Here is a 15855-nt window from a genome sequence, read left to right as displayed (position 1 = left end):
AGAACATACTATGGCCCAATGGGGCTCTAGAGTTTCATAGTCTCTTTTTAAAGTGCTGAGTCCGCGCAGCCTCAGCCCTCCGCTCCCCAGTCAAAGTCCTCAAATGATGGCGGAGGCTGAGTATATATGCCTGTCTCAACTGGCGGCTCAATCAGCCCTCATGCGGGCCAGCTGAGACAGGCATGGCTTTGCGCTCTGGCGTGGGGCGGACCCACAACTCCCCCGCCTCCTCACGCCACAATAAGAAGGTCCAAACTTTTGACTGGTAATGTATAATAAGTTGAGAAAACAAGTTTTACTGGTTGAATAATCTACATGCGCATCAGTAACAGCTTAATGAAACTTTTATTGCCTATACCGATAATGTAATGCTAATATCAGTGCCAATACTGATACAGTATTGTTAAAGGTGCAACACTATTGATATTTCTTAGCATGTTAAAAAGCTTGTGTCATTTTATTCACATACCTTTATACCTTGTTTGCGAACAGTTTATCTTCCACTTCCTCTTGTTCCACTTAAGTTACTATTTACAGTAACAGAAATGCTGACCAGTGGTGCCCAAAGTTTTATATGGCACAAAGAGTATTACTCAGTAATAGAATGTAAATCACAAGATTAATCACAATACAATCTTATATTTCTTATTTTAGACAACAATATCAAAATATGTCACAATACAATTCGGTTTGATACGATTTGATGCGATTAAAATCTGTTCCTTTTTTGAGAATCCAAATAAATTGAATGTGAATATATATATATTTTTATTAAATGTCATATGTAGTAGAAACAAGCAGTAAATACAGCTCTGGAAAAAATAAGAGACCACTTTCTTTGATTTCATCAAATTGAAATCCTCTAGAATATAATCAAGAAGAAGATGGATGATCACAAGCCATTAAACCAAACTGAACTGCTTGATTTTTTGCACCAGGAGTGGCTTAAGTTATCCAAAAGCAGTGTGTAAGACTGGTGGAGGAGAACATGCCAAGATGCAGGAAAACTATTCCACCAAATATTAATTTCTGAACTCTTAAAACTTTATGAATATGAACTTGTTTTCATTGCATTGTTTGAGGTCTGAAAGCGCTGCATCTTTTTTATTAGTTCAGTCATTTCTCATTTTCTGCAAATAAATGCTCTGAATGACAATATTTTTATTTGGAATTTGGGAGAAAAGTTGTCTGTAGTTTATAGTATAAATCAACAATGTTCATTTTACTCAAATATATACCTATAAATAGAAAAATCAGAGAAACTGAAGTTGTCTCTTAAATTTTCCTGAGCTGTATATACTGCAAACAAGTGCAATTAACACAGTGAAATAAGGAAGGCTAAGCTAAAAGCAGCTGTATTTCAATTTTTTACAGCAGAAAAGCTCATTTGTTTACTGCTCTTGGTAAGTAGTAAGCAACATTTTAACCAAGGTTGCCATTACAAAGTTCCAATACAGCCCACACTTGCTTATCACTAATGCAATAAAAGAAAAGTAAAAAAAAAAAAAAAAACATAAAACACACGCATTAATGTGTTTGCATCACATCGGTGTGTTGTATCATTGGCAGTTTAAGTTGATGCATTGATACAGATTAATGAATTGTTACATCTCTGGTCAGTAATTAGAAATATATTACGTATCAAGACTAGAAATGTGGTATAATTGCAGTAATACACTGGAGGTTGAGCACAGATAGCTCCACTGTCTTCACACATGTTTAATAAAACAATCTTTAAATACTTTCTTTAAATACTTTTCTTACAGTAGATTTATAGTTTTTATAACAAGCAAACCTTTCAACAGTAGTGCTTCTCTCATGACTATTATCCAACATTATTATATATTACACATATTCTAATCAGCTCTAACTGAGCATAATAACCCTGTGAAGCTGCAGGGTTTATTTCCTCTGTGGTCTTCAGCTTTGTGTATGTGGGATCTGTTGCACAGCAAGATCAGCAGTGTTAAATTAACACATACCCTGTTTACAGGAGAGCGGTGTAACTGCAGAGTGTGATTTAGACACTCTAAGTGTTAATTTTGGCACTGGAAAGAGCTGTGTGAGTGTGAGATTTGAGCGTTTGTAATTCGCACAGACGAGGGCTGCAACTCGCAACAATATACCATATTGCGCTGTTATTACTGCAGATTGCAATCCAATTAGGCATCATTATATTATAGAATAGCTGCTACTGCGATAGCCACTAATGGGGATTAAAATAAAATAATAACACAATATTTTATTGGATCAGGTATCAGCTGGTTTGCACAAATCCATTTTTGTTTTGTTTTTACTGCTGTTTTTGTAGCGCACCCATTTGTGTACTTTAGGTGCCATTAATAGATAGACAATATGTGTTGTCAACTATCTATATTTTTGCTGCTAACCCAGGCTAACACTGCTGGAGCAGCCTTAGCATTACCCGCTAACTGTGCTAGTTCTTTTGCCATTCAGAGGTGAGTATACATGGGATAAAGTTCCTTAGTGTAGCTTCAGCCTTAGTGGAAATCTGGAAATCTAAGCTTACTGTAAATAAATGGAAGCACTTTACTCACCCAGATAAACGGTTTACAGAAGAGAAATCTGTGTAGATTAACATCCAGTGATTGTTTAACTCATTTGAAATGTTTTTTTAAGAATTGCAGTTTTTTTTGTGTAGTGTTTTGCTAAGCTTAGCTTAGCTTAAAAGGAAAACATGGCGACACCCCGTTCTTTACCAATGTCGCGTAATGCGCCTTATAATCCGGTTCACCTTATACGTGAAAATAGACCAGAAAATAGACGTTCATTGATAGTTTGCCTAATGATCTGGTGCATTTTATAGTAAGAAAAATACAGCAATTCATAGTTCCTAGTATTTGCTTATTTAGGAATATTTTAGGGCTGTACGCAACAGAATTTATTCAAAGTGGATTCGGTCGTCCATTCGACTATTCATTCATGTTATTTCTAATTCAATCTTGTATCTTGTAAATCAATTTGCAAGTTTCAGTTCTGATATCCTCTGTGTAACCAGCTGTGCTTCACCCGCCTCAGATCTCTACATACTGCCACACCAGCAATGGAAGCAGTCAAAAAATTCCTTGATAGAGTTGAGATGTAACCTTTGATGTAATCGGTAGTGAAGAAGTGAAGAGTGAGCAACTAGTCCAAGGCAGGTGGCAAAAACTGGGCAGTGAGCAGCTGATCTATGGTGGGTGACAAGGAACCCACTGTAATGTAATGAAATATAAGAATTCCAATATTTTTATGAAGAACCCAACGGTACGTTTTCTGTTCTTTTTTCCCCCAAAGCTCTTAATTTTACGATTTTATTATTTATTTTGAACATTTTACACAAAGGGAAAAACCCTCTCGACCTCTTTCTCCTCGTCAATCCATAGCCTCCATTCCGTCACAGTGTGTCTCTGAGAAAGCACATGTAATGTTCTTCCCTAAATCTAGGAGTCTTAGCTGTTTAATCTGATTGGTCTATACTTTGATGAATGATAACAATGATAACATCATTAGATTTACTCAGAAACACAGTTTCACAGTTTCAAAGTAAACACAGTGTTTTTATGTGGTACACTTATTTTACCAATCAGAGGAAAGTATGGTAATGGTCTGTTGGGACACTTTTTGGTGCGTTTAGGTTTGTGCCTGTGTTTAGAAGAGGTTATAAGAGTTTCCATGGGGTGAGGTGAGAGCATGATCTGATCTCAATCTGACCTAGCCATCAAATATGTTCCACATGTTTGAGCTAAACAGCTGTTCAGGTGCAGTTAAACTGATTTATTACCCAGATAATCACTACAAAAAATGTATCTATCTATCTATCTATCTATCTATCTATCTATCTATCTATCTATCTATCTATCTATCTATCTATCTATCTATCTATCTATCTATCTATCTATCTATCTATCTATCTATCTATCGATAGCCATTAACAAACGCTGTCTCTGCTGCTGCTCTATGCTAAACGATTTTCACACTGAATGGTTTATTTGCAGCTCTCGCCACTCACATGGATATCTGCAATGTGCATCCCATTGAAAACACCACATTTGAAAGAGCAGCTGAAAAAAGTCTGCAGTTTGCAGTTCTGCAAGAGTAGGCTAAATTCCCCCTACAGTCTAATCTTTCCATGTGGTATATGTAGTTCATTAATTGATAATGACATCATGTATTTTTGTGCTGTATTTTCTACTGTACTCATCAGTGGTTGTATAAATAAATGGTTAAGTAAAGGTGAAGCAATCAGAAAATGAAATCAGGTGGCAGGTAATTGATTGTACTAATTATTGGCTCTTGGATAATCTGTAGCAGTGGTTTGGTGGTTAGAGCACTGTGTATTGATTGCAGGGTTGTGTGTTCGATAACTGTGTCCACTGAGCTGCCACTGTTGGACCCTTGAGGAAGACCCTTAATACACTATTTACACTATTTATTACTAACGGATGTTCATTTACAGGTCTCTGCCCTCAGGTCACTGCATTCAAGCCGAGCAGAAAGCGATCTATAGGCGAGCTATAGCTATAGGCGAGCTTTGGTTAGGGCGTGTCAGTGTGTCTTTGCTATCGTAACGACGGGAAAAGTACACGCTGCGAGGCTCAAAAAATGCAAAAGGTATGCTCTAATTCTTCTAGTTAATCATGGGTGTGTTTTGGGCATAGCATGAAATAAACCAATCAGGGTGAGCTCTGATATTGAAGGATTGGTATTTTTAATGGCCCAGTGCTTCTGCCATTCTCAGCTAAGGAAACTGAAACTGGGCACTGCGGTGTGTCCTTTTGTGTGTAATGAGCAAGGGTGTACATGCACCTGCATTGCCAAGACAGCAATGAACTTCTCATGGCTGACTGTTGTCAGGGTTAAAACAGTCAGTGGCGCACCTGTGTTTTTCACTGTCAAGATATCAATACACTAGAGATTTACCTGAACATACCTCACTTCCAGACCACAACACCCAACAGTGTAGATATATTTATAGGCATCGTTGCTATTTAAAAGTTGCAGGTGAAAGGCGTGATAATGGACTGTTTTCGGGGTGCAAGATAGCAATGAGCATCTTGACATGTTCTCCTCCACCAGTCTTATACACTGCTTTTGGATCACTTTATGCCTTTACTCCTGGTGCAAAAAGTCAAGCAGTTCAGCTTGGTTTGATGGCTTGTGATCATCCATCTTCCTAATGATTATATTCTAGAGGTTTTCAATTTGGTAAAATCAAAGACATGCACACACACAAATATATATAAAAAAAGATATACATTTTGACCATATCATCCAGCACTAACTGTTCATTATACACTGTACTCTCTGGAAAGAATTCTGGAAGAATTATTTTAAGATCTTTTATGCATTCCTTATGAGCAGAACAGCATACTGATACAAAAAAGAGGATCTGCATCATTTGCTTTGAAGGCAGTCGTCTTCCTCGTGGCAGCCATTTTCATGTGTTAGTCACAGTGGGAGGATAGGGGGATGGTCATGTGACTAGGGTCATCTTTTTGGCTGAGGGACACGACAGACTGGAAAGCCCGATCTCCGCCTCCCTTCTGTATGTATGTGTGTGAGTGTGTGTGTGTGTCATGCTCTCCAGAGGGTGTATGATCTCAGCTACAGTACTCTCCCTTGGCGTGCTCCTCTGATATGAATTCAGCGTGCTTCACTGAGTCAGATGCAGTGTGAATGGGTTAGTATCGGGCTGGAGTGTGTTTCCTTACACACCGCAACATCAGTCAACAAGCTGTATTTTCACATCAGCCCATGCACTGGTAGAGAGGTGTGTGATCGACACGCAGCCTCACAGATGTGAACTGAGAAAAGTGATTCTATAGTAGAGGTCAGTAGAGGTTTGATGGATGGATGGATGGATGGATGTATGGATGGATGGATAAATGGATGAATGGATAGATAGATACTTTATTGATCCCGAAGGACTATAAGATTCTAAACTGAGATTTGAAGAATATATACATAAATATATAAATACAAAAACTATACAAAGTGTTGAAGTAATCAGCCGTAAATATGAGGTAGTGCAGCAATACAGAACAAAGTATAATAAGTATATGAGATAAGCAGATAAGACAAATACTAAACATAAACCTGTGCAAGTATTGTATTTAAGTTAAGTGAGTAGTGTTGTGTCCAGGAGTGTGAATATACAGGATGTGCCAATAAGTGTCCATAGTGTCCAGGAGTGCAAATGTACAGGATGTACAGTAAAGTGTCAATAGAGTCTAAGGGCACAGATATATATATATAGATATATATATATATATGTTACAGAGTGTGATTATAGTAGAGATAAAAATAGACTGTGATTAAAAAAAGCATATTAGACTCGTTCCTCATCTGTCCTCTCTCTTCCAGCTCCACTGGGAGGAGTTGAAGAGTCTGATGGCTCTCGGAACAAAGAATCTCCTGAGTCTGTCTGTAGAAAGAGTTTGGAGTCTGAATTTGAGTGTGTGGCCACTCTGTTGGCCACATCTGTTATGATTCAGCGTATTTTAATATATAGATATACCTCTATTGTACATTTTACAATTTGGTCATCGTAATGGCTAGAGATGAATAAATTAATGGATATCGCTGATGATTTAAGGGAAAAAAAACAAATCTAGCCTAACACATCACACTCACACTGAATGATTTTATGTTGAGTTTAAAGGATAAATCAGCTGTGAAATGGACTTGGGGTGTAGTGAAACATGATAACGAGTATGAACTTTTATCGAATAGCCCACCTTTGATTACCAACAAACAGTGCTTTTAGCTGATGCTCCCAACAGGTATACAGTTCTAGTGATAGGGGCATAGCATTGCTCATGCAAAGAAATCACTATTTTTACACCAATAACAAGCTCAAAGTAGCTCCTCAATTCATTGGTAGAATTCTACCAAAGGGTCCTGAAATTTTAACGATAAGACGACTGACAAGCACGAACAAATAGGTAGGATAGGGGAACAGATTGCAAAATTAATTTTGTGGGAATGCATGAATTTGCCAACTTCTGTTGCACCACTCTAGTGCAAAACTAATTCGACTATTCACATCAGTTATCAGCTGTCATTTTTGTTGGTGCTTATCTGTCAACTAATCATGACTATCAAGATGGCGGCACCTGGAGAACTACCTGAAGGTACTGTGTGTATAAACAGTGTTTTTTAATAAACTAGCTGGACGTTTTTTGTGTTCTCAGTAGGGCTGCAACGATTAGTCAATATAATCAACAATGTCAATTGTATTTGTCGGCTACAAATTTCATTGTCGAATAATCGTTAATCTGTAACAGTACTGCATTACACAGTTGACCACAGCTGGGGACAGAAACGCAATCACAGTCTACAGTCAACTTAGTTTGTGTCTCCAGAAGTGCCGAATCACAACAGATTATATTTTTAATCACTAAATATCAGTACTTTCCACGTTTACTAACGTGACTAATCGACTAATCGAAAAAATAATCGTCAGATTAGTCGACTACCAAAATAATCAAAAAATTAGTTGCAGCCCTAGTTCCTTATTGCCAGGCCTAGTTGTTTTTAAATGCTAGGGCCCTCAGAATTCTAACAATAAACCATTTGATATGTCAGCTGTTAAATAAATGCACTGTGTGAGAATAATTATTGCTTTTTGTATTTTAGAAAAAAATTATCGAAAAAAATATTGTTTAGGTATTGGTATTTTTAAATGATACCCAGTTCTAGTTCTGGATTTTAAGGTTTGCCTAGTTCTCTTTTTTTACTGTTTACTTGCTGCCTAATATACCCCATCCCTTGACAGGTGTTATTGTAAGCAGATGATCAATGCTATTTACTTCACCTGTCAGTAGTTTTAATGTTTTGGCTATTCACTGTAAATATTATAAAATTCTTGTATGGTAATCCATGCAATACCAATACTGGTACCGGTATCGGGCCCAATTCCATGCTAATGTACTCTGCATTAACTGCACTAACCAACAGACAACTTCATCTCTGAAGTCCGAGTTATATATATACAGTCCCAGAAGAGAGCAAGAGAGAACGCAACTATTTGAACACCAGCAGCTCAGCAAACCATTATTTATTCATTACTTTGTGAAAAGTCGTGTGTAATTTCTTTTTCTTGCAATTTATATATTTTTTGCACATATAGTCAGGTTCAAGGACACACAAGGTTTTGGGTACACACTCTCATGGTATATGGTATACATGTAAAGCAAAGAGGGAAAAAAAGGGAATTTAAATCAAGTATCAATTTAAGACAATTCTTCAAGGTTTGACATAAAAAAATATCGTAGGAAGTACTGTTGTAATTTGTGTCAGCCAGAAACAGACAGATGGAACCTGAGGGGCTGACCATAAAAGTAAAATGCATTTCTTAGATAAAGACACTAAAATAAAAAATAAATGCCTTATTTTATAATGAAGCACACGATCTGTATCAAAAGTCAAAAGAAAAAGGGCAGGAGTAAGGGCTAACCGGACCTTCAGCATTTTCTGAAGTTCTTAATGTATCCCTTTCCAAAAGAATTGCATCTTGTCACATGACCAAAAAATGTACCTTTTTCCAGTTTACATTTGAAACAAAGCTCAGAGTGATCTGGGATGGACTGGTGTAAGATAAGTTATATTAATAAATTTAAAATTAGTTTCATAAGGATATTGAGCAAAATTTAGGGTGAAGGTAATATCTTTTTCTGTGCCGCCGCTAAGACCAGCACCAGTTCAACGGTGCTAGAGTGCACGTTTGTCCATGCTGAAGTCCACAGGCAATGAAAAAGTGAAAATTACATGGTTTGCACAGCCCTTGTACTCAAATAATGAAAAATGCAATCGATGCTTCTAGTGGCTTGTATTTAAAAATATCAGATACTGGCATTCTCATTGTGGTTCATATTATCTTTTATTTAGTATTGTTTAATAATTATTAATATATATCCTACACTCTAAAAAAAACAGAGGTATGATATGAGTACTTCAGAATTGTACCCTCAAAGGTACAATATTGGTCTTTACAGGGTCAGATGTGTTCCCTCTGAAGTACAAAGTCATTCCTAACAGCAGTAAGTACAAATTTGTACCATTTAACAAGACACAGGGTACATTCTGTATTCTGTATCACTGTACTAATAAACAATATATATTTTAATTGCACATTTTCTAATTTGAAAGTCAGACAATTTTGGATCATCAAGTTTTTGAGCCATATTTAGTTGATGATAATGTTTATATTCTTTATAATCTTTACTGGCACAAAACCATGGGTACAAAAAAGGATTTTCACTAAAAGGTTCTTTTTTGTACCTCAGTATAAGGTACAGCCCCACCGACAAGCTTTGTACCCTTTTAAGTACAAATCTGTACTTACTTTTTTTTAGTGTGTACAGTTACAGTCTGTAACCAGGTTTTGTTATTTTACCAGTGCATTTGTAATAATAATTTAATGATGAACATTTAAAGCACACAGTCAGTGGAATACCTGACTTACCAGAGTGTGTTTATGTCCTTTCTGAGTACTTTTATTGTCAGGTGTGCAATGTATGTAGTTAAGGTGTAGTTTTGCCGGCTTTCCTGACCTCCCTGTGATGCACAGCCCTCTTGGTCTTCAGGCCATAACTCATCCATAACTCTTCTGGCCTCCCTTCTCATTGTGGTGCTTAAGTGTTTGATTTAGGAGCATTGGCTGTTGTTAATGTTCTTCAGAATTAACTGTTGCATTTACCCTCAAAAGGATATCATAGTGACTGTATATATATATATATATATATATATATATATATATATATATATATATATATATATATATATATACAGTGAGTCTAAGAAGTATTTGATCCCTTGCTGATTTTCTTCGTTGGCCCACTAATAAAGACATGATCATTCTATACTTTTAATGGTAGATGTATTCTTACATGGAGAGACAGAATATTAAAAAGAAAATCCAGAAAATAAATCTAAGGAATATATATTAATTGATTTGTATTTCATGGAGTGAAATAAGTATTTGATCCCTTAGTATTCATTAGCAGTTCTGGCTTTTACAGACCAGTTAGACACTCCCAATCAACTTGTTACCTGACCTGAAGCCACCTGTTCTCACTAATCACTTGTGTGAAAAACACCTGTCCACAGAATCAGACAGATCACACAGATTTCAAGTCTCCAACATGGGTAAAACCAAAGAGCTGTCACAGGACCTCAGAGTCAGAATTGTTGACCTTCACAAAGCTGGAATGGGCTACAAAAAGATTAGTAAGGTGTTGGATATGAAAGTAACAACTATTGGTGCAATTATCAGAAAGTTTAAAGAGTATAACATGACAATCAACAGACCTCGGCCCGGTGCTCCAAAGAAGATTTCGCCTCGTGGGGTGGCAATGATGCTGAGAACGGTCAGAAATCGTCCTGCAACCACTCGGCAGGAGTTAGCAAATGACCTGAAGGCAGCTGGGACCACAGTTTGCAAGGAAACAATTGGCAACACTTTGCGCAACAATGGATTCACATCCTGCAGTGCCCGTAAGGTACCCCTGCTGAAGAGAGCACACGTGGAGGCGCGCCTCAAGTATGCCAATGATCATTTGAAAGATGAACCAAGTTATTGGGAGAAGGTTTTGTGGTCAGACGAGACCAAAATTGAACTTTTTGGCCTCAACTCCACCCGCCATGTGTGGAGGAAGAAAAATGCTGCCTATGACCCCAAGAACACTGTGCCCACCGTCAAGCATGGAGGTGGAAGCATAATGTTTTGGGGGTCTTTCTCTGCCAAGGGTACAGGGCTACTTCACCGCATCACTGGGAAGATGGATGGAGCCATGTACCGCACAATCCTGAGGGACAACCTCCTCCCCTCTGCCAGGGATCTGAAAATGGGCCGTGGTTGGGTCTTCCAACATGATAACGACCCTAAACATACAGCAAAGGCAACAAAGGATTGGCTCAAGAAAAATCACATTAAGGTCAGGGAGTGGCCCAGCCAGTCGCCAGACCTCAATCCGATCGAAAATCTATGGAGGGAGCTGAAGATCAGAGTTGCCAAGCGATAGCCCACCAACCTTCATGATTTAGAGAGGATCTGCAAAGAAGAGTGGGCCAAAATTCCCCCTGGTGTGTGTGCTAAACTTGTGGTTAACTACAACAAACGTCTCACCGCTGTGCTTGCAAACAAAGGCTTTGCCACTAAGTATTGAGTGTGTTTGGCAAGAGGGATCAAATACTTATTTTCCTCATTGAAATACAAATTAATTAAAATATATTCTGTAAAATTATATTCTGGATTTTTGTCTTGATATTCTGTCTCTCCATGTTAGAATATATCTACCATTAAAAGTGCAGAAGGATAGTGTCTTTATTAGTGGGCAAACAAAGAAAATCAGCAAGGGATCAAATACTTCTTGGAATCACTGTATATATATATATATATATATGTCATATGAAAAAGTTTGGGCACCCCTAAAGGTATTTAAGGTGGCCAATTGCAAGTTGTTCTCCTATTTGAATCTCCTCTGAAGAGTGGCATCATGGGCTCATCAAAACAACTCTCAAATGATCTAAAAACAAAGATTGTTCAGCATAGTTGTTCAGGGGAAGGATAGAAAAAGTTGTCTCAGAGATTTAACCTGTCAGTTTCCACTGTGAGGAACATAGTAAGGAAATGGAAGACCACAGGGACAGTTCTTGTTAAGCCCAGAGGTGGCAGGCCCAGAAAAATATCAGAAAGGCAGAGAAGAAGAAGGTGAGAACAGTCAAGGACAATCCACAGACCACCTCCAAAGAGCTGCAGCATCATCTTGTGCAGATGGTGTCACTGTGCATCGCTCAACAATACAGTGCACTTTGCACAGAACCTGATGCCACGAAAAATTAAGTCTTACATTCTAGAGCTTCTTTAACTAAAAATATCCATGGCAATGCACACATTTCTAATATTAACTACAGTACAGGCCAAAAGTTTCTCTTCTCTTTTTCAATGCGTTTTCTTTATTTTCATGACTATTTGCATTGTAGATTCTCACTGGAGGCATCAAAACAATGAATGAACACGTGGAGTTTCATACTTATATAAAAAGGTGAAATAACTAAAAACATGTTTTATATTCTAGTTTCTTCAAAATAGCCACCCTTTGCTCTGATTACTGCTTTGCACACTCTTGGCATCATTCTCTCAATGAGCTTCAAGTGGTGGCCCTGAAATGGTTTTCCAACAGTCTTGAAGGAAGGAGTTCCCAGAGGCGTTTAGCACTTGTTGGCCCCTTTGTCTTCACTCTGCGGTCCAGCTCACCCCAAACCATCTGGATTGGGTTCAGGTCTGGTGACTGTGGAGGCCAGGTCATTTGTGTTCATTCATAGTTTTGATGCCTTCAGTGAGAATCTACAATGTAAATAGTCATGAAAAAACGTTTGGCCTGTACTGTATATAGACAATGTGCACAGAAGTGTTGGGATAACAACTAAATTATTATTCTTATTAATTCTAAAATCACATGAATTCAAAAGAGGTTTTCTTGCTTGTGTTGGAGTAACTGGCTCTACTCTCCAAAGAAGGTTTTACTAGACTTGTAGTGCATGGCTGTGAGGATTTGATTGCATTTAGCGATTATAGTGTTAGTGAGGTCAGAATGTTAGGTGATCACCACCTCACTTCAACCTCAACTCATCCTTAAAGTATTTGATGAAGCACCAACTTTCCAGAGAACACTGCTCTACAGCTCAATTCTTGGGCCCTTTATACCTGTCTAGTTCACATTTGGCATTCGGCATGGTGCAAATATATTCAAGTTTATCTGCTCCATAGAGTCCTGTTCTAATTACTTCTCTTAAACAAGCTGTTCAACCTTAAGAATATAAAGGCAATCATTCGGAGAAGTGTCCACAAACATATGGACATATGGGGCACTATTTTATAGATCTATAGGCAAGCTGTCAACCATGTACCTTGCTATATGGCGTGTCAGTGTTTCTTTGCTATCGTAACAACGGGAAAAGTACACTTTTTTAGGCTCGAAACACTCAAAAGGCATGCACTCATTCTCATAATTAATCAAGGGTGTGTTTTGAATGTAACCTGAAATAAACCACAGCTAATCAGAGTGTCACTTGCCATTCCCTTTAAAAGCCAGGTGAGCTCTGACTTTGGCGGATTGCTATTTTAATGGTGCAGCGTTTCTGCTCTTCTTCCTGCTTGCCATTCCTGCTTGTTCATGCTGGGAAGGAGTGTGAGCAGTTCATTAATGGGAACAGTAAATTTATTTCATTTTATATTCTTTTCATTGTTGATGTTGAAAGTTGAAAGTTGGGTCCTTGTATGTGTGTTGAGCACACCTACCAGGAATTAACCTGAACACACCTCACTTCCAGATCACCACACCCATTAGCATAGATATACAAGCATCTTTGCTTTTTTAAAAATAGATTGCTGGTGGGGTGCAAGATAGCAATTAGCATTGCGACAAGCACAAAACAAAACAGGGCCCATATTTAACATTAAGTAAAATTCAATACATGTTTCAGAATGTTTCCATCATAGTTATTTTGTGTACAGTTTCCTGCTAATTTCAGGGGTAAATTGATGTTGTGGTTATGTAACCTACTTGTGTAATATGTACACACAAATAAACTATTATGTAGTGATTACATCTATTATTATGGTAGTATGGAACAATCATTTCAGTGAGCGTGAAGGTAGAGATTCCACAGTTCTACCATTCTCTAACCTTGTCTGAAGTGTGTGTTGTGTATTATTGTTTGGATTCCAGGCCTGGGAGAAGGCACTAAAGCACACTTTCTACGAGGATTTACTCGGCATGTTATTGGCTTGGTGCCATATGCTTTTTGTTTTTCCTCCAGCGATTCACTTACCGTATTTTTCGGACTATAAGGCGCACCGTATTATAAGACGCACTATCAAAGAACGCCTATTTTCTGCTATTTTTCCATACATAGGGCGCATCGCATTATAAGGCGCGTTAAGTGACACTAGAAAGGGTGCCTATATCAAAGTGAACAGGGGTGGCGCCATGTTTCCCTTCCCCCACCGGGGGTGGTCGCTTGCCGGTGGAGCGTCTCAGTATATATAAATCTAGCTCTTTCAAAGTCAAACGAGTGCTGGATATTAATCTACACAGATTCCTCTCCTGAAAACTGTTTATTTGGGTGAGTAACGTGCTTCAGTTTATTTACAGTAAGCTTAGATTTCCAGATGTCCACTAAGGCTTGCTGCACCAGCGTTAGCATAGCTATCCGCTAGCACGCTAGCTAGTCACCTAAACTAGTAAAGTTAACCCAAACTTAAACGACAGCGTTACACTGAGTAATCCTGCGTGTTCTGGTAAGACAGTGAGATATTAGCTAGCGATTCGTCCCCCGTAGCTTGTTTTAACACGGTAAACAAGCAGATTACAGGCTGATAAAACTCACCTCTGAGAGAGTTAGCGCTTAGCATCTAGCTAATGCTAGCCAGGCAAAGCAGCACAGACTTACAGGCCGATAACTCACCTCTGAACGGTGAACGCTTAGCGATTAGCATCTAACTCTAATAATACTGCTCCAGCAGTATTAAAAGTGCTAAATTTAGAAAATACTGATCTCTGAACAGTGAAAAAGCTAGCTAGCTAAGCGGTTAGCATCTAGCTATTGCTGCTCCAGCCTCGGAGCGGCACGGCTCTGCACGGAGTGTGTGTTTACTGCTCCTTACACCTGACGGGTAAAATTTAGATAATACTGATCTCTGAACAGTGAATAAGCTAGCTAATGCTATTTGCTGCTCCAGCCTCGGAGCTGCACGGCTCTGGACTCTGTATAGCACTGAAACTCTGTATAACGCTGCACGGAGTGTGTGTTTACTGCTCCTTACAACCTGACGAGTAAAATTTAGATAATACTGATCTCAGTGAATAAGCTAGCTAGCTTAGCGGTTAGCATCTAGCTAATGTTATTGCTGCTCAGCCTCGGAGCTGCACGGCTCTGGACTCTGTATAGCACTGAAACTCTCTATAACGCTGCACGGAGTGTGTGTTTACTGCTCCTTACAACCTGACGAGTAAAATCCATACAAAAGGCGCACCGTATTATAAGACGCACTGTCAATTTTTGTGAAAATTAAAAGTTTTTAAGTGCGCCTTATAGTCCGAAAAATACGGTACACTTACTCTCTGTAGACTCTTCCAGACCCCAGACAGTCCTCTGAAAATGTGTCTGTGTTTTCTCTCTGCTGAAATGTGTGTGTTTGCCCTTGTTTGCTCAGTGGTGCTGGTGATATTAGGGGTGTTTTTCAGATGCTCTGAGCAGTATCAGACTGACTGGAGATGACAGGAGTGTGACAGACGCAGGTTTAACACAACATTAAAGCGTTTATTAGTGCAGTGATTGATGTCCTCTCTGCTCTTCTTCCAGGTGCTGCAGAAGTTGGGGAAAGCCGATGAGACGAAAGACGAGCAGTTTGAACAATGCGTGCTGAACTTCAAGCAACAGGAGGTAACGCTCACATGAAGACAAACTAATGAGTCAAACGATTAACCCCTTCATGCATTAAGACCACTGCACATCACACACTCCCAGACACTTCCAGCACTGCTCAGATTCTCTCAGCACCACACTGTGCCAGCTTTCACTCTTCTTCTGTCTTCAGTTAGACCTCAAAGAGCCACAGTAGTTGGCCTATGACTTAGAATTCACACATAGGAACACTATTAGACATAAAGAAAATATTATAGACTAAATACAGGTGCATCACAAAATATTAGAATGTCATTGAAAAGTAACTTTATTTCAGTAGTTCAGTTTGAAATGTGAAACTCCTATATTGTATAGATGTATTAAACACATAGTGATCTATTTTAAGCATTTATTTATTTAATTGTTAATGATTATGGTTTA

General features: G+C 38.5%; 1 protein-coding gene across 2 annotated transcripts in view; it reads left to right on the top strand.

Annotated features, from left to right (window-relative positions):
- Window positions 1–15855, top strand: part of amph (amphiphysin) — a 104638-nt gene that overhangs the window by 13983 nt on the left and 74800 nt on the right. For both annotated transcript variants that reach the window (XM_022678011.2, XM_015603253.3), the window contains exon 2: window positions 15373–15453. In XM_022678011.2, coding sequence (XP_022533732.2) covers window positions 15373–15453 — 81 coding nt within the window. The remainder of the gene's footprint in view (window positions 1–15372; window positions 15454–15855) is intronic.

Source organism: Astyanax mexicanus, chromosome 8, assembly GCF_023375975.1.
Source record: "Astyanax mexicanus isolate ESR-SI-001 chromosome 8, AstMex3_surface, whole genome shotgun sequence".
NCBI classification, from domain to species: Eukaryota; Metazoa; Chordata; class Actinopteri; order Characiformes; family Acestrorhamphidae; genus Astyanax; species Astyanax mexicanus.
This window is presented reverse-complemented; position numbering and strand designations above follow the sequence as displayed.